Genomic DNA, 21,090 nt, shown 5'->3' with positions numbered 1-21,090 from the left:
AATGTTTGGGAAGTGATTCCTGACACCAAGATAAGACAAAAAATATGGACCAACCTTGTTGCACAAATGCTTCCTTTCGGAGATATAGGCTGCTAAAAGCATGAAAAAATGAACTTTCCAAAACTATGGGACCTACCGCAGTCGGGTCAAGACTTCACTTAGGAACTAGTATGCACCCTATCCAAATATCCAAGTTTCAGAATACTGTGCTACTTCAGCAACAATTTTTATAGAAGTACTTGGAGAGTACTTCAAATTATATGCCCGTAGACAAACTCCCTCTATAAAAATTGCTTCGTAAGTACCTTCGGATTTTGAAACATGTATTTTTGGATAGGAAGACTTGACTGTTTCCTAAGTAAAGTCTTGAACCGACTACCATAGGTCCCATAGTTTTGGAGCTATGGACTTTTTAAGTTCGTTTTTTCATGTCTTCGGCAGCCTATAACTTCGAAAGGAAGCATTTGTGCACCCTGGTTGGTCTATACTCTTTTTTTTATTATTATTATTTATCGTATCTTGGTCTCAGGAATTACCTCCCAAACGTTGCCGGTGTTGTTTTGAAACATCCTGTATATATGTATTAATATCATACTTGTCGGGATTTATTGTTGTTAAAGAATCAGAGAGAGAGAATCAAATTAATAATTCTTTAAAATATATAATCTGTAGTCAATTTGACCTTCATACTTCTTTATTATTAAAGGTTTCACAAGTATCCAAATTAGCATTCAAAATTTTTCTATTCGAACAAGTATATAAAAGTACTTCTGTTCAACTTTTATTTTATACCTAAAGGCGTGGAAGTGCATAAGGTTGTTTAACATGAATGAAAATTTCCCTTAGTATTTGCCTGTAGCTTATGCTTTTGAATAAAAGCACTTGAGCTTTACCCGTCCATGTTAATGCGAATTTTGTAGTTTGTTGCATAGATGTCAGCACAGCGCACATAAGACAAGTAAAGCTTACCTACCTCAACGTGTTTCTTGTGTTTTAACCACTGAGATATGTATAGAGCTCAACGACCAAAATTAACTGCCGCATACATAATTTGTGAAATATGAAGGTAAAGTTTACAAGTGTCATCTCAACTACCCCTGGACAGGAAAGGACGAAAAAGGATAGCATAAATATCACGTTTCTCCTTGTTATATGTATATGTGGGACAAAAGAAGATTTACTCTTTGAAACCTAGATAAGCGCTTTAGAAAGGTCTAAGAGATCATCTAAAATGCAATAATACGACAAAATAACACACATGCAAGAACAGAAACAGGAAACGGGAGAAAAAACAAAACAGACTAAAATTTTTGTCACACATTTCGTAATATATATTTCCTAATTGTCACACAATTCCTTCTTCATGATATATTGCTACTTTAATGTAAATTCGTGCCTTGTATTCCAATTTAATGTTGAAATTTCATGCTGGTTATACTAGATATTCTGGGATTTTTTTTTTTTTTTTTCATAGTAAATGCTACAATCAGCAAACTCCAGTTCTGATCTTGAAGTACTGCTTTTGTTGCTAATTTCGCTGTACTTTTTTTTTCTTTCTTTCCTGAAAATACTGTACAAGTGGATTGCGATAAAGTATTCTCTGGAGAAACACCACAAATCAGGAAGCGGATAGATAAGTTGATAACCAGAAAAAGTTGTCTGATAGCTTTATCATGAAACTACTTTTTGTTGTTCATTTAACAAAAAAGGGGAAAAAGAAAGTGAAAAAACACAATCCCTTTCGAAAGGAATAGGATGTACAGCACACGAAGTAACTGTCTCACATAACACGTACGTCGGGATATTTACAAATGGACTTTTTCATTTGATGGCACTGTGTACAAAGTTTGGTATTTGATACTATTGTTTATTTTCATGTATAAACATGTGGTTAAATTCATGATAGGTACAGAGAAAGATATGTTAGAAATAGAGACTGAAAATATATTATGTATGAGAGGTAGGTCTATCTTAAAGAAAGATGGGTTCTTTCCATAGTATCTAGTTCGATTCCTGATATGAATAAATAATTTCTAGCGCTGATCATATTGTAAAGCGACTAGAGAGTTACTTGTAATAAGAGATAACGCTACTGTAGAAAAGCTTCATTTTGCCATCCAGCGATGTCCATCCGCCTCCCCCCCCCACCCACTTATTCTCAAGTGCTTGGGCACAATTCTTCCAAATTTACCATCCACCCTACCCCGAAAAGCAGTGTAGGAAACTGGATTTCATTGTGAGGAAACCAAGATAACTTGCTTTGTAAACTCAATTTTATTCCATATAACGTTTTTAAAAACATCATTATGATATAATTAATTTTCGATTGTGCCATTTTCAGTGAATATATATATATATATATATATACAGTGGCGGATCCAAGGGGAGGGCTATAGGGGCTATAGCCCCCCCCCCTTGAAGCTCAGATATACACTGGATAAAATGGGCTTCAATCCTGCTTTACACCGGATAAAACGGCAAAATATGGTTTAGCCCTTCCCTTGATCATATCCTGGATCCGCCCCTGTATATATATATATATATATATATATATATATATATGCCCACATCCCCTCGAAAATATTCATGGCTGCAATCTGCGCCCTAAAACCTGCTTGTAGCTCCCTGTTGCCAACACTAATCAAGAAACCTACTGGCGAATGGAAGAGTGACTTAACATTAATTTCATTCATTGACTTGAGTGATATAAAATAGAAAGAAAGCCCACAGATATCTCACTATAACCATTGCTATCATCATCATAAATATTTTCGAGTTTGTTGAAATGTCACCTATTGTAAACTGGAAAGTTTCCATGCTCTGCGATTCCCCATGACCTTCATCTAGGAATTATCTATCCATATTGTCTACCACTTATAATTTTCCTTCGTTATATTGTCTGTGATATGCTCCTTGTAGCCAGATGGTTAGTATTATATTTGGATTCGATTCCTGGTGGGAGTACACGATTTTTCAATGTTAATCCAGCAGAAAATTGGGGAATTCTTGAATTCAGAGAGAGCTAGTTTCAATCTTGAAAGCTAGGACTGATGCCATTGCATTAACTGTGCGCCATCTGAATGGCCATAATTCTTTGCGAAGTGATAATAAAGGGTTGGGCATATTTTTAAATTGAAATCTTTTTCTCGTGTCCCTCAAAATACAATTTCTTCTCAATCAGTTAAATGTCATTTAATATTATTTCTCTGTGAGTAAGTAATGCAAAATGTCTATTGGAGAAGTATCTCCAAAGATTCTATATATTTTAATCGAACTGTGTGTGAACGATATATCTGTACCAGTTACTTAGACACAACTGGTCTGAACCAGTTACTTAGATGCACATAGTAAGCCAGTTATCCTTTTGCAATACTTTTCATAATAGCATTTTATCCCCTATTTTCTTTCCTAATACGTGTGAATCTACGATAAATTGGATACATGCTTGTATGTTTTAAAGAAAAAGAAACCTAGAATAGTGTATAAATTACCTGCCAAAATATTTACTACCTATCCTTAAAATGCCTTGTGTTCTCAAACTAACTGAATTGGAAAGTCACTATTACAAAACAGTCATACAATCTTATTGAGGTTCTAATTTATGTCGGAATGAGTGCATCTATTCCGTTGGACTTTTGGTAGTTTTAAGGAGGTTATTAGCTCTGGATAACTTAGATAAGCAATATGTAGCTCTTCTTCGGTCCTCAAGTTCGATTGAAGACCATATGAGCTGGAAGTGGCTCACACCATATCTTTGGAATTCACCTGTTTCCTGTGAGTTTTCCATTCCATTGTTTCTTGTAACTTAAGTAACTTGCATTCATTATTCGTCTCATTTACCCCACAGGACATAAATCGAAAATTTCTTTTCTGTTTCATTTTTCCTTAAATTGTTTCATTCCAAATCTATTAGCAGTAGAACATAAAAGTAGGTTTGTGTATTTTCTGGCGGTTTAAATTAAATTTGCGTAATCAATGTAAATTTAATAACGAAAAAGACATCTATTTTGACATTTTCAACTTTCCTGATTGTATCTAGAACTCACAAAATCTTGAAAACGTCAGATCACACGTTTGTGGTCACGGCAAAACAATAAATAAATAATTTAGTCATATTTTCAACTAAATGTGAAACAAATTAATGTTATCTTTCACGAAATGTGTCAGGTGTATGTTTGACTTTATACTAGACTCATTGTTCATAGATCAGTTCGGTTTTCGCTTTATTTAAAGCCCTCCTCTTGGATAGCTACAGCTTTAATCTAACACTTTCTTCCAGTTTTCGAAAGTAGTTGTGAAACTTTTTTTTTTTTTTTTTAATATGATTATTTGCTTCGTTGCATTCCTCTTGATCTGCCTCACATACGGGAATCTCTTACTATTCGTCGTCAGCTGAGTTCTTTTTCATAGAATCAGGGTCATACATGTTGCAAGACTTGATCAGTCATAATCGATATAAAATGTGATTATTATTTATTTATTTATTTATATTTTTTTAATTGACTGAGTCAAATCGTATAATAAATCTTGGAGAACAAATGTTGCCTATGATGAGCAAGTACGTTTGGTTAGGCTGAAATTATAGTTTTTAACAATTAGGTTAATCGTCTTAAGATGTCGTTACTGACTGTGAGAATTAGCCTGTGACCATTATCCAAACTACTACAATTCTTGCCTGCGATGAGCAAGTACGTTTGGTTAGGCTGAAATTATGATTTTTAACAGTTAGGTTAATATTCTTAAGATGTCGTTATACTGAGAATTAGGCTGTGACCATTATTCGAACTACTACAATTCTTGCCTACGATGAGCAAGTACGTTTGGTTAGGCTAAAATTAAGATTTTTAACAGTTAGGTTAATCGTCTTAAGATGTTGTTACTGAGACTTAGGCTGTGACCATTATTCGAACTATTACAATTCTTGCTTTCCATCTGATTTATCCCTCTTCTCTGGTAGCAGACAGCGTTATTAATACTCTATGGTTACAAGAAAGAAACCATTTAGCGAAGAACACTCCTCAGAAAAGAGAGTGAAAGAAAAACTAGGGATAACTCTACAAATATCATGGATCTATATAGATATGGTCTTCTTGCATTGCGCGCTATGGAGAACTTAGGTCAAATACTCTTAGCGTATCCAGAAACCTAGGTATAATTAATCGATCTTTCTAAACAGATGAATATAACTTGCGAAGAGGCGGGTAAATTTACGCTTCAGCTGCAACCCAACTTCTTACTGTACGCTTGATATACAGCAATATAAAATACACAGTGCTTCTAACCGTAATGCCTGGCGGAACTGATCGATCACGTAGTCTCCAGTTTACTGACGAACATCATATTCATATTTAAACTTGCTATTTTGAATAAAGAATAACGTAACCTAGATCAGTGTTACCGTAATTGGAAACCGCTGTTTCTGTCTCAGTGGACGAAGACGCTTCTTTTCAACTCAATTTTTCCGGCATCATCTCAGCAGTACTCATGTATAATGTTATTCATAGTTGAATGATTAACTCGCTTGTTTTCCGTATACATAGTCATGGATTTGACACTCCCGGTGAAGCAATTGTGGAAATACTTAAAATAAGTAATGGGATTTAGTCTACATAACCAGCAATAATGATAATTAATATCAGAATACTCAAACATATTCAACCCTTGTTGTTGTAAGCTTCTATTCAGAAACAGTGCATTGTATTCAAAACTCAAACTCGTAAACACGTATTTCGAAAGAAATTTGAACGAAGCAAATGAAGTTATTCTTACAAATCAGTTATCTTTAAATTTCCCGACAGTTTTTAAAGAGTCAACAAAATTTCCTTTTCTTTCTTTTATTTTGAGATCAATGTTTGATTCAGATTGGCTCAGAAATTTGTGCATTGATTCAGATTCGTTTAGATACTAGAAAAAAGTCCAGTCAAATGTCATTAAGTGTTTAGACAGCTAAATAATCATAAAATGACAGTCTTCTTCAGATGCGAACGTTGCTTCTGATAATCGCTCTGATTTTATGACACACGTAATAGTATGAACCGCTAAGGGGATATTACATTTAAAGGAGATATTTACCAGGAAAAAAAAAAAAAAAAACATTTGCATTTATTTACAAATCAGACATTTAAAGTTATGAGCAAAGCAAACACTTAGTATCACTAATCTGTGATACAGTTTCGGCAATATATCTAATGAGGACAATATGTCTGAGCACGGTCGAATCAATGTTTTCCCAGCGAGCGAACATATCGAGTCGGCCGTAGTCTGAGAAAGACAAAGATGAGGGTAATATGTCTGAAAAAGGCAATGATGAGGGCAATATATCTGAGAAAGGCAATGATGAGGGCAATATGTCTGAAAAAGGCAATGATAAAAGCAATATGTCTGAGAAAGGCAATGATGAGGGCAATATGTCTGAGAAAGGCAATGTAGAGGGCAATATGTCTGAGAAAGGCAATGATGAGGGCAATAAGTCTGAGAAAGGTAACGATGAAGGCAATAAGTGTGAGAAATGTAATGATGAGGGCAATATGTCTGGGAAAGGCAACGATATATATTGCCAAAACTGTACACAATAACTGATTCCTGATTAGTAATAGTAACTGATTGCTTTGATCAGATTTTCTCTTTAAGTTTATTCCAAAGCTAAAGTGAGCAGCATTAAGTTAAAAATCTATTTTATTTTAGCCACAGTTGCAGATAAACATATATATTGTTTTTATGGATTTAATTACAATTAAATTACTCTTTCAGTAAGAGTTGGTGTATGATTGTCCTGTTTAATGTATTTTCCTCTATTTTTCTCTTCCCCTGTTACAGGATTAGTGTTTTTACAATACCGCAATGAAACCAAGCGAGCCTTACTTCCCAACGAAATCACCTCCATCGACACTGTGAAGGCACTTTTTGTGCGGTCCTTTCCAAAACAGCTCACAATGGAGTACCTGGATTCGCCAGTGGTCAAAATTTATATTCACGATAGCTCGAAGGATATGTTTTATGAGTTAGAAGATTTAAGGTAAGTTGCATTCTGGAGAACCATGTATGTGTGTAGTGAGTGTGTGTGATTGTTTCACTCTCATTTTAAGTTTTTTATTTCTTTTAACATTTTCATGTTTTTATTTATTGTTAGGTAAGGTATAACTTACGTTGTTATATTTAAAATAAGTATCTACATATGTTTTATATGTTACACTATTTTTTGTCATGATGAAACTGTGTGTCATATTTGAGTGTTGATCTCTCCTGTAATATAGAAGCTCCAAGCCCACTTTTATAAGCGGACACACTGGACACGTGCCCTGAGGCACAATGTCCGCGCAAAGAAAAAGTTAGGAAGTATAAGAAAAAACGAGAAAAAAAAAATAAGAAAACATCCTTAGTCTAAAAACGAATCGTTGAAAAACTAGGGGTAATTGTGAGTCTTGGCTCTTTACGTAGCCAGAGTGTGGACAATGTGAACATGGACGAATTATGAGTTTATGATTCGTCATAGTAGGATGTGCTCCTAACTTATCCCTTTTTCTTTCCAAATTTCTTCTCATCACTATCTCATTTTTCCATGGAAAGGATGTATTCTAAAATATTAAATTATATAGTCGCGATCACTGCTTAAAAAATATAGGTTTATTTTCTTTACGGTTGTCGATTACAAATCCAGGATACGGTGAATCCATAGTGGTGGATAATAAGAAGGTTCTCCGAAGGTGTGTTATGAGGAAAATTTCTCCCACTTCAAAACGGTCATGCCGCTGTTAATGTAGTCATTGTGGGGAAGAGCGGTTACTCACAGCAATGGCGTATGCAGGCCTTAACTTTATTTTGAACAAGATATTATGAAAAAAAAATAAACATTTATCATAATTATATACATTCACAAAATTCCTGAAATGATATGAATTTAGAAGTTTTCTTGAATCTCACCCGTCGATATGATTCTGCGTACGCTAAGGCTCACTATGTCCAGAGTGTGCTGTTGATGTCAAACGCAAGCCTGGAAGTCTGTAGGACAGAGTAAATCCCTGCTAAATTTTTCATCTTTCTCCTCTGTCTGTCTACAAATGTTTCATAAAATCGTACTCATTACAGGGGCCTCTCTTACATGTAATAAGATATTATTTCTTCTTGTAGAAGGTATTCAGGATAGCGAGATCTTATGCTTCCATCACTTGTAGTATATTCTCGCCTTCCTTTTTTTCTGTCTTTCAATCCATATTCTCCATGTATTCTTTCATGTTCTGATCTAATATAAATTATAATTGTGTAAGACTATTTAGTTTCTATAATGTAGTGACTGATGTAGTACTGAGCATTATTGCTGTAGTTAGAGGCGTTGACTGGTACAGTCTGTGTCAAAATTTATTTTTAATTAATTACGAGGTGTTTTATGATTTTTAAATTCCAAAATTTTGCGACACACCCTATGGGAGTACGTAGCACAGTGGTTGTAAACCACAATTAGAGTGAATCATAGTGCATAGAAGCATCTAAATTTGCAGCAAGTGACCAGCCTCATTAGTCAGTAACATGAAATACATATTTTAAAGATGTATTAAATTCTGAACTGAGGGAACTTATTATGATAGGATTAATTAATTGACTAAACTTAAATATCCGAGACTGTGTGAGACGGAAAACATTGTTTAAAGTGGGAGCATAGCTATTACTTGGGTTTGTATCCGTAAGAATTACCCCATCAGGGATCAAATTCAAGATCGCCCGCGTAGAAAATACATGCATTAGGCACTTGACCACAAAGAGGATTCATTACAATGTGAAAATTAGTTCTTAAGTAAGACTGTTCCTAAGTAAAGCAACCAATTTATTATTATTATTATTATTATTATTATTATTATTATTATTATTATTATTATTATTATTATTATTATTATTATTATTATTATTATTATTATTATTATTATTATTATGAACAATATTATATAATTTTAAGATTGCAGATGATTGAAAACTTCAATTAAAATTTTATGGTATAGTTGAAGGTTCCGTTTGTATTTTAAAAAAAGACAAGAAGCACACACTTTTGTGGTAACTTTACGAAGTTTCTAACACAGATGTTTTCAGTTACATAAGGCGAATAAATAATGAGAAGTTCTTGATGTGGTGCATCAATTCACACTATCTTAGTGTGTCAGGGGATACTATGTATAAATAGCATACGAAGACTTTTGTGGTGCGAGCAAATGAGTCGATGTCCAAAATAAATAATAGGACTCGATAAGAGGGAATCCAGAAATGTCAAAGCATATCTTGGAACTTTAGCGATAAGAGTGCGAAGAATTGTACTTCAAAAGATCTGGACAAAGAGAGTTATGGTTCTACAGTATTTTGCTTTATTTTTTATCAAAGTTGGCGATTGCGTTTTGTTGAATACGTGATATAATGAATGATTAACGTTATTTTTGGAGGGTATTTATCACAAAGATTAATTTATCTGGAAGAAGTATTGCATGGGTAGAGAATGTAGCAAAATAAGGGACGTATACAATAATATTAGGGTTTAATGGAAAAAAATAATAATCAAAGATAGGGCATATCAATCGATATATCTAACTGAACTAAAGAAATTGATATTATTGAATACAAATCCTCATACGTAGTTATTAAGAAAATGGAGAAAACCCAATTAATTTCTAAATCTGTAAACCTATTTATATATATAAAAATGAAAGACACTATGTTTCATTTTTAAACCGTACCTCTTGAACCACCCCACCGATCTTCATCATTTTTTTTTTTTTTTTTTTAACATGGATGAGGTTTGGGCTTGGGATGGTTTTTATATTTTCACTTTGACGATACAACATGGGGGGAAGGGGTGAAGGAGATATATAAAAATAAATAAAACTTCATAATTCTTGAACCACGCGATCGATCACGATCAAATTTGGCACAAAGATAAGGTTCGAGCCTGTGATGGTTTTTATCTTTTCACTTTGACGATACAACGTAGGGGAAGGGGTGGAGGATGGGTTCGGGCCGGGTTCACTTTGACGGTACAATTTAGGGCGGGGAAGGGGGAGGTATTTAGAAATTATCTTAAAAAAAAAAAGAGACCGATATTAGTGTCGAAACCATAGTTTTCAGGTTCGCTGAAATGAACAGTGACACTTTCGATGCCGTTTAAATTCAAATTCAGCCCCTGGGCTGTGGTGGCTCAGTGGTAGAGCACCTTTGGTGCATGGGATCCCTGGTTCGATCCCAGCTCGCGCCAAGTGAACTTCGTGGTAGACAAGCACCGTGGGCGTAGGTTTCCTCGGGGTTCTCCCTTGTCCTCCCACTTTCTTCATTCCACCATTTCATTCATTTCTCATCATCACCATCTCCTTTAGCCTAGCCGGCATAACCATGGGAAGTAAAACTCAAAGATTTCATTTCATTTTTTTTTCCAAATTCAGCCCCGCAACTTGCGGGACGGGGAAGGGGGAGAGATATAAAAAAAATGATCGAATATAACGGATATTAGTGTCGAATCCATAGTTTTCGGGGTCACTAAGATGAACAATGACAATTCCAATGCCGTTTAAATCCAAATTCAGTCCCTCAGCTTGGGGAGGGGGAGATATATAAAAATGATCGAAAATGACCGATATCAGAGAGCGCTTCAATAATAGTAAAAAGTGACTGACTAACGGAACATATTACTAATTTTTCATATTTTAACCCAGCGAAGCAGGTAATTGACGCTAATGCTGTATAAGAACCATGCCACTTATCGAGATAAAATTGATAGTGAAGCAAGCTTACTTTCATTATAACAATACCAGACGACAATACATAGAATGACTAATGATATTTAACTTAAAATTGTCATTATCTATTAAATACGAATTTCTGTCTAATTAAAATAATGTCGAGGCACAGTAGCTCAATCGTAGAGCGCTTACTTCTGGTGTACGTGGGACCCTTGGTTCGATCCCCGGACAAATAAGTTTGTAGTGGACAATATTGTGTCAGTGGGGGTACTTCCGTTTCCTCCCACATTTTATTCCACCAATTATTTCATCATCCTTTCCCTTTAATCATCCGTCTCCCTTAGCCTAAAGGGCATAATTGTGGGACGTTAAACTGGAGTATTCAATTTCATTTTTCATTTTCAAAGTAATGTCGAAAGATGAGGCATATACATGGGTCAATAGGTCACATCGAGCTGAATGATTGATTGATTGATTGATTTTTTGAGTTTTACGTCCTGTTTAGCAGCGAGGCTATATGAGACGTGGACCTACTGATTAACGTGGAATCCGAACCACATGAGCTCCCGCCGGGAATCGAACCTGGGTCTCCCAAAGGCACGCATGCTAACCGCTTAGCCACGAAGGAGCTCTCGAGCTGAATGAAATAACATGTGTGTGAGTAATTTCTCATGCGTAGTTTTCGAGAAACTCGAAACAGATGAGCTTTTGTTGCACTAAAAAAGTACTGTATGTTCTTGGTTGTCAATAGTTATTGACAGGTTTTATTTTACTGGGAGTAGTAGTTCTTTATGTACTGTTTATAGCAGAATACTCTGCTAACTCGCTGATAGTATCTGCTATTGTAGAACTTTTCTTAACGGTTACACAAACGCAAAGATACCTGAACTCATGAGGTCAGCGCTCATGAGTTTGAAACTCACGATTAACTCCACCTCACTCTCGCGAAGTGAGAGTGGGATTGAGTGAGCGCGAGTTCCAAATCATGTTGCGAGTGTGAGGTCGAGAGAGCGTGATAGCGAAAGGATGTTGTGAGCGTGAGGTCGAAATGATGTGAGTGTGAGTTCGAGTGACTGTGATATCAAGGATGCTGTCAGCGTGAGGTCGAGTGAGCGTGATGTGAGTGTGAGGTCGAAATGTCATGAGAGTGAGTTTGAGTGAGGCTAGCCCAAAGTGGGCACTTTTGGACACACATGGATCCTTTACTTGTAATATGGTTTGTTAATTTTCCTTCTCTTTTACCTACTTGGTTGAAAAATAGCTAAAAGTCTGAAAAAAAGTTCACGTTATTTATCGACTTTAAAACTTAAATAAATTGTTAATGGCAAATTTCACTCTGATCGTTTCCGTGTTCCAACCCATTTCACCCGTGATCACCTTCATGGATAAATTGTTAAGCTTCCTCACCTGTCTTATAGGAAACCCGAGCTATATTCCTGGCAAGAATACATGTTGACATGGTACAACGCTCTGTAGACCTATGTCTCATATAAACTTATCCTCACTATTAAAGAGAAACTTCTAAACTCCAGGCAAGTATTGAGTTGAGTTGAGTTGATTTTGGGTTTAACGTTCCGTTCAGCAGCGAGGCCATATGAGACGTGGACCTACTGATTAACGCGGAATCCGAACTATATGAGCTCCCACCGGGAAACGAATCCGGGTCTCCTACGCCAAAGGCGCTTACGCTAACTGTTTAGCCACGAAGGAGCTCAGTTACCATGGGTGAAGGTATGAGTGTTTTATTACACTCAGATCCAATATAAAAACATTTCATGTATAGATTGAAATCTAGCTATAACACCGATTTATATTTTTTTTCTTTTATTTTTCCGGTGGCTTGTAACTAAAGTGCTTAATTTATTCGCAGTTCTAAATTTCTGAAGTACCACCTGTAACAGCGATAGAGATTTTTTTTTTATTCTCCCAGCGAAACGGAAATTAATGTAGTTATAGCAGGTTCCCTGGGAAACATACTTTCACTGGGGAAAAATGTAAACAAATGTAATTAATCGTTAAGGAACAACAATGAAAGAGCTTCGTTCTGCTTTAAGGATTGCCAACAAAATTAAACTCATTTTTAAAAGGAACTTTTGAAGGCTACGGTGGCTCACTGGTAGAGCGCTTACCTCTGGTTCGTGGGGTCCCTGGTTCAATCTCCGGGCAAGTAAGTTCGTAAAGGACAACATCGTGTCCGTGGGTTTTCTCGTGGTTCTCTCGTTTCCTCATACATTCTCATTCCATCAATTCTTCCATCATTATTCACTTGCATTAATCATCCTCTCCGTTAGCGAACGGGCGTAATTGTCAGACATTGAACTGAAATATTTCGTTTCCATTTAAAAAGAAGCTTCCCAATAATGCTACATGTACGAGTATAGTATGTTATTACGAATGCATTAACATGCCTATTAGAAAATTATGGATTTTGTGAACTACTGTGTCTTTAAGTGCATTATGTGCCTTCTGTTGGTTCAACTTGCTTAACAGGACGTCGGGAAGCTGGAACACATGGGCTGCCCAGAGATGTTCACCCTCGCGGGGGTGGCCCTCTCGAGGGCATCCTCATTCTCAAATTCCCTCGCCCACAATGACGCGAGGGCGAGGACAAGCTTCGACAGCGAGGGCGAGGGTATGCGAGAGCGAGGAGAAATTCCCAACACGATTGCGAGGGCGATGGACAACTCCCTTCGCGAGGGCGAGGGTGAACGAGGGCGAAGGCCAAATGTCACTGCGAGGGCGAGGACAAGTTTCGACAGTGATGGTGAGGGCACGTAAGGGAGAGGACAAGTTTCGAAAGCGATGGCGAGGGTGCGCGAGGGCGAGGACAAGTTTCGACAGCGATGGCGATGGTGCGCGAGGGCGAGGAGAAATTCCCAACACGAGGACGAGGGCGAACGAGGACGATGTACAACTCCCTTCGCGAGGGCGAGGGTGAACGAGGGTGAGGACCAGTCTTCAGCACGTGGGTGAAGGCGAGCGAGGGCGATGAACAACTCCCTTCGCGAGGGCGAGGACCAACTGTCACTGCGAGGGTGCGCGAGGGAAAGGGTCAACTTTCACTGCGTTGGCTAGGGTGCGCGAGGGCGAAGAACGATTTCCTTCGCGAGAACGAGTTCACGTGAGGAAGAAGGACAAGCTTCCTTAACAACAACTATTTTGAATTTACTGTTTAACCATTTTTGGAGGATTATAATATTTAAAATAACATCTGACATGTCCCCTAGATGAAAAGCTGATATCATAGCAAGATTATAGATTGGTCATATAATTGCAGTAGACAATTTCTCTTGTGTACTTCTATAATTATTAAAAATAATAATGCAAATTAATATAATATTTACTTGTTTCTCATGAAAGTTTCCGGATAGAAATAGCGCTACGTTTAGAAGCGAGTGTGCCTCATTTTTGCCCTGCTTGTGCTAGAGACTTTTTAGATAAAAAATGTGTACACTGTCATGTTTAAAGAGTGCTGGTCGACAGACAGTCACTCACGTAATTCAGCAGTAAATGACATGATCTTAAGAGCGCTAATATTTGAACAAACACAATCAGAGAACCAACAGAATGCAGTAGATCAGATGGAAAGAGAGTTCAAGAGAATTACTTTTGTTCATAGATGGCCATTTTGCACTGGGCTCGCTCGGGCTCGCGCTCATTTCTCTCAAGTGGGCTTACGTTCGGGCTCGCGCTCAATTATTAAATGAATAGTTTGTATTAAGTTTCTGGAAACAAGCAATATATTCAAGTTGATTGAGCAATAGTTTATTTCTTTACGTTTCCAACTTCTGTTGTAAAAATAGATATTAAGGGATATGATACGTCCATGAAAACCCTTATAGTACAGCCTCAGTGCGATTTTTTTGTATGTTTTTTTTCTTCTCTTCTTCCACCCAAAACCAAGTTTTATGCGCTCAAAAGACAAACAAACAAACAAAACACATACACACACACACACACACACACACACACACACACACACACATATATATATATATATATATATATATAATATACTATTGTGTGTGTATGTGTTTTGGGGCAATGTAGTGTATGCATTATATATACAAGTTAGTTGGGAACCTGGGGTTCCGCAATAGTGTTCCCAATCGAGCCCTGCATCTTCTAAGTCCGTTAGATTACCTTTTCAGCCCTTACTTTGAAGCAAAAAAGCTTTAAATTTTTAACTATATGACTTCCCTCAGGAACAGCCTCTACTTTTAATTATGTGTTTGAAGACATATTGTCCTGCTAAAATACATTAAATATGATAATTTCTTAATTAGTTCTTATGCAGTAGTAATAAAGTTCGATCGGACACATGTTCTTATCTGTATTATTATTATTATTATTATTATTATTATTATTATTATTATTATTATTATTATTATTATTATTATTATTATTATTATTATTATTATTATTATACAATAGACAATATTACTTACTCACCAACCAATACGCATTTCTCGGAAAAGTCGTCAGAACAAACCTTCAATTTACGGTACCCGAAGAAAAGTTTTTATCTGCAGGTATAACGCCTACAGGTAATCTAGGACTGGAATTCAGGGCTGGGTTCACGACGGGCTTCTAAGAGGGGAAGGGGGAGGAAGTGAAATGTTTCTCTGATGATCTGAAAGTGCTGCAATATGGTGTTGCTAGGGGGAGGGGCAAACGACACTTCGTACTGTGCTGACGCAAAGATTTTTTTGAATTTAGTAGAGGTGTCTTCCTCATCACCTTAGTAAAAATAGAAACTAACTTCTACACACAAAAGTAACATTAAAAAATGGTCAATGATTTTTGCACATAAGAAATATATCCCACATATTACAAGGGGTGTTATTGCTGGAATTGTAAACGAAATTCACCAAACTAATGTCGTGCAAATAACTAACTCAATCTTTTACGTAAATCTTATATCTCCTTATATGTTAATAATTATAAGAAACAATATATTGAAAACAACACTTTTTAAACCTCATTATCTTTATCACTCTTATAATTTGCACTACGAGACAAGACGAGAATTTTTTCAAGATTTTTGAGCAACACTAGTTCACCCAAATCTTAGGTCTCAAACACTATTTTAGTGCTAAATGATCCATACGTAAAACCGCTCACAATGAAGAGCATGTATGAGCGTTTAAAGACACTCAAATCATTATATAATATATTCCAATAATAATATGGTTTAAATGTTGTTATATACACCCTTCTTACGCCTCTTGTGACGCAGAAGGATTCTGAAAACTTCTAGATAAGGGAATACATTTTGTACGTCAATTTACAGAACGAGACGAGAAGTGAGTCGTCGAGAATCGAGACAGTAAAGAAGTTTCCGAGAATTGAGACGAGACGAGACGAGACTTTTATGAAATTTACGAGACGAGAGATGAACATTATTTCTCGTCTCGTCTCACGGGCAACAGTAGTTTGTACCGAAAGATGTAAAGGAAACTCTATTCAAATTTTATCTGAACATATTCATGGTAATATTAAGCGTGGAGTAGTCAATGATTCGTTCCATTTTAGATGATCTGGAGTAAGTTATACGATGGAATGTGTAGTTTTCTTTGTTTAGGACGTATGTTAAGGAAATAATTCAGTAAATAGGTTGGAAAAATTGAGAATCTGATCCTCACCCTCAAATAACCTCGCCCTCAACGATATGAGGACGAGGGTGAGCGAGGGCAATGGACAACTCCCTTCGAGAGGGCGAGGGTCAACTATCACTGCCAGGGCGAGGGCGAGGAGAAATTTCCAGTACGAGAGCGAGGGCGATGGTCAACCATCCTCGCGAGGGCGAGGAGAAATTTCCAGTACGAGAGCGAGGGCGATGGTCAACCATCCTCGCGAGGCGAGGGCCAACTTTCACTGCGAGGACGAGGGTGATAAACAACTCCCTTTGCAAGGGCCAGGACAAGTTTCCATCACGAGAGCGAGGGTGCGCGAGGGTAATGGACAGTTCCCTTGGCGATGGCGAGGGCCAACTGCCACTGCGAGGACGAGGGTGAGTGAGGTCGGAGTAAAATGAACATCTATGGTCCTGCCTGCTCCCCTATTTGCGACCCTGTACATTTTGTTCTGGATTGTATTGTAATACCTTTTTGACAACGGGTGCAACGTAATCGAAATTTGCTTCCATTTGTTTCTTGGCCAGCGCGGCGGATGTTTGTTATCGAACAGTTCGTATTTATTTATTAATACGTTTAATCCAAACGCCTTGAATAATAGATTGATTTGTGCAAACAGAGAGCATATTACATCAGATGGTTTACAAATGTAATAGACCCCGACTTCGTCTATATATAGAATTGAATGTAAGCATTCAGCATTTTCTTTCTTCCTCACATGTCAGTGGGAAATTAAAGCGGATATATTCACTGGTTCAACAGTACATTGCGGCTTTGTCCCTCTGTCTGTCTGTCAACAGATATAAGAGGGAAAACGGTAACAGACGTCGAGATACGTTATTTTTAAATCGATTCAGCGTCCTCAGAATAGGTTTCCATCTTTATAACTATAATACAATATAACAGTAGAGTCAATGTTTAAATATAATGTGTCTTTGATAGCATTAAAATTTTAGCAAAAGAAAAGCTGAAACACGCGGAAAGACATAGGAAACAAACCATAGTTCGACCAGGAGTCTATTGAACTAGCAGAGAACAATATCCTTCGTGGTCCAGGGTTCGATTCCCTGTGGGGACACTCGGTCGAAAAAGCTTTTTCACGCTAGCTATCGTGAGTTAGGTTTTCCTACAAGGCAAATGCCGAGATGGTACCTAAATTACAGGTTCCAGACCGTTTCCATCCTTTCCCTATCCTTTATTCCTTCCCTTTTCTCAGAGAGTGTGATCGGCAAGGGACATTATTCCTCGTACGTGACGGGCTAATATGGCCGCAGATGCCGAAAACCCAGAAATCTAATTCCTAATCCTAATCCTAGTGATAGGCTAACATGGCCATAGATGCCGAAAGCCCAGAAATCTGATTCCTAATCCTAATCCTAGTGAGAGGCTAATATGCCCGCAGATGCCGAAAGTCCAGAAATCTAATTCCTAATTCCTAGTATCCTTCATTTCAAAGGCACCATTTGGGGCTGTTTGGGAGGGTGGCAATTCCTTCATCCCCTAAGTTAGATATATTTACATTTTAATCCATAGTATAATAAATAATACGTTATAGCCTACTAATAAAACACATTAAACTGTATTGATGTCTGTCTAAACCAAGGATGTTATAAATAGAGGATCTGCCCATATGTATGAAGCCAAAAAACAACCGAGCATCGGCAAGATTGGCAACTGTCGTTTCTGCCATCGTCTGATTGGCTACTTTCGTTTCCGCCATGATTGTTGGCTCAAAACATTGCGATGCTATTGGGCGGAGTGGGCAGAGTAGGGGTGGTGAAACTGTGACGTATAGCTTCAAGATTTTGTTGTAAGGGCAGATCCTCTATTTTATAAGATCCTTGGTCTAGACTCTAGGGTATTGCTTCCTTCCCCAAACAAAACACGAAATAACGGTACGTTCGGCCCTACACCATCTGACTCTTTGATGGTTTACATTGTGTCCTTTCGATTTTTAAGAATTTGGTTTGACAAAACTCCTTTATATCTTTACCCTGTCTGTTGTTGTTGTTGTGTGTGTGTTCATCCACCCGAGAAACAAAGTGTCTCAAAAGAACTACTTAATGCATCACAATCAATTGTGATCAATCGAGTTCGTTCATGAAGGCGATACTAAAACCAAAAATGGTGGAAATGAAACGGTAATAGATAGCGAGAATTGGCTTCTTGCAATCAATTAAGCGTCCCAAGAATGCATTTCATCTCCATCCTTGATTTTCTGCTTAAAACCGGAAGTTGTAGAAATCCACTACAACTTCCGGTTTCAATATTGATCTACAAAAAGCAAAATCAATAAGAGATAGCGAGAGGCTTTTTTTATTTTTTTTTTTAAATTGATATAGCGTGCTAAGAATAGATACCATCTTTTCTCTTAACACTCTATTCAAATCGAAATTGGCACAAATCAACCACTTCCCATTTTAATGTTGATCACTATAGAGTAAAAACGATAATATATAGTGAGAAGCAGTTTTCTGCAATTAAGCTTCTCAAGCCTATAAAGGAAAACCTCAAGAAGAGGAAACTATCAGTTTATCGCTGATCACTCATCCATTAACACGTTTCTTCTGGGGCCGCCATGAGCTATGAAGAATTCCTTTAAACCCATCCCCTGAGGCTGCTATGAGCGAAGGAGAATTGTTTTAATCACCTCCTGGGGCCGCCATGAGCTATGAAGAATTCCTTTAAAACCATCTCCTGGGGCTGCTATGAGCGAAGGAGAATTCTTTTAATCACCTCCTGGGGCCGCCATGAGCTATCAAGAATTCCTTTAAAGCCATCTCCTGGGGCTGCTATGAGCGAAGGAGAATTCTTTTAATCACCTCCTGGGGCCGCCATGAGCTATCAAGAATTCCTTTTGAACCATCTCCTAAGGCTGCTATGAGCAAAGGAGAATTCTTTTAATCACCTCCTGGGGCCGCCATGAGCTATCAAGAATTTCTTTAAAACTATCCCCTGAGGCTGCTATGAGCGAAGGAGAATTCTTTTAATCACCTCCTGGGGCCGCCATGAGCTATCAAGAATTCCTTTAAAACCATCTCCTGGGGCTGCTATGAACGAAGGAGAATTCTTTTAATCACTTCCTGGGGCCGCCATGAGCTAGAAGAATTCCTTTAAAACCATCTCCTGGGACTGCTATGAGCGAAGGAGAATTCTTTTAATCACCTCCTGGGGCTGCTATGAGCTACGAAAAATTCCTTTAACTATCTCCCGAGATTACTATGAGCAAAGGAGATGTCCTTTAACCACCCACTTCTGAGGCTGGTATGAGCGAAGGTGTTATTCTCGATACCTGTCTAAGGTCATTACGAGCCAAAGACAATGGAACCTTTATTTCGGGGTCACTTTCGTGTGCTCAGGATATTTATTGAACTCTGAAAACATTTAGATATTTACAAGAACTCTGTAAACATTTTTATAAGATTTTATTTTTTTGTAATAAATAGTGATGGACTCAAATCTCGAGTCTATTATTTAAGATTCTACCGAATAGAACATAGCAATATATTCTATCTACATACACTCTAATTTCTCTATTAAAACCGGAAGTGACAGGAATCTACTTCCATCTCCGGTTTCAATATTAATTGAGATAATATCACACCACACTACCAAACGCATTCACGTGTTGTACACGTAGCACTGCTAATTGTTTATTCTATACTCCGTAATCTTGCGACGTTAAACTAAAGATTGAATCTTATTTTACTAGTTAACAGTTCATTCCTTTGAGAAATTAACATGAGTGTCCTCATTTCTCGGAAGTAATTATTATTAGGTTATATTATGCGGGATGTAGGTACGTATGAATGACTTCTGTTGTTGACCAAGCTGAGGTAGACGATATACCTGGATGTTTCGTAATGGTCTTGTGGGTTTCCGTCGCTTGCTGTTTTACTATTGAGCAGTCCAGAGTTATAAAGACAGAAGATAAACGTCGTGCCATATGAACTGGGAGGACAAGCGAAGCTAGGCTCCTGGTCCTGGTCTATTTTTCTCTTCCCTTTTCTTTCTACCTTGTTGAATTTAATTAACACCGAGCACACGTTGGATAAAGCGTTGTGTAATTAGCTAAGCGCACGAGTAAGTAGAATTCATTCATTTGGTTTAATGGCAAATGACAATGTCATTGTATGGTCGAGGATAGGGTTTTAATCTGTACAATATTGCGCATTGTCTCGCTATCTCTAAAAGGGTTGTTATGGCCGTTCCTAATAAAACGTTGTTTTTAAAAAATAAGAGAGGGAGAAAAGAAGAGAATGGAAGAAAATGGGTCATTGTGGAGTAGTTTCCGGGTAAATATTTTAGACGACGGGAACAGGGTTAATTTAAATTTTGACGTCTCCATTTTTCCCTGTAGGAAATTGGCTAAGTGGGCTATATCGGGTAACCTGTATCTTTATTATTTCATATTTGTATCAAACACAAAGTAGAAAGGTTCCTTACTTGCTCTGTGTTAAGAAAATATTTTGTGCTTTAATACTATTTTATTTTTATTTAAGAAGAACACAACAGGTAATTCTACCCAATTACAGTGTTCATATCATGAGTTACTTATAATAGCTGGAATACATGTGCAAAATCTATCCTGACCAAGGATAAAAATAGATCTGAAAAGGTAGGAGGACGCTTGATGTCATGCCGTCCCCCTGCCTATCTTTCCCATTGTAATATTTCTTTGGTAAGCGGGGGGACGCTACAAATATTTTTAGAAGTGGAGGACGATATCCCCCCGCCTTCCCCTT

General features: G+C 37.3%; 1 protein-coding gene across 25 annotated transcripts in view; it reads left to right on the top strand.

The window, feature by feature from the left end:
* LOC145668871 (coiled-coil domain-containing protein AGAP005037-like) overlaps positions 1-21,090 on the top strand; it is a 1,021,830-nt gene that overhangs the window by 719,971 nt on the left and 280,769 nt on the right. For all 25 annotated transcript variants that reach the window (XM_081737111.1, XM_081737106.1, XM_081737121.1 and 22 more), the window contains one exon: positions 6,817-7,015. In XM_081737111.1, the coding sequence (XP_081593237.1) occupies positions 6,817-7,015 (199 nt within the window). The remainder of the gene's footprint in view (positions 1-6,816; positions 7,016-21,090) is intronic.

This window comes from Thermobia domestica, chromosome 13, assembly GCF_964235325.1.
Source record: "Thermobia domestica chromosome 13, izTheDome1.hap1.1, whole genome shotgun sequence".
Lineage (NCBI taxonomy): Eukaryota > Metazoa > Arthropoda > Insecta > Zygentoma > Lepismatidae > Thermobia > Thermobia domestica.
This window is presented reverse-complemented; position numbering and strand designations above follow the sequence as displayed.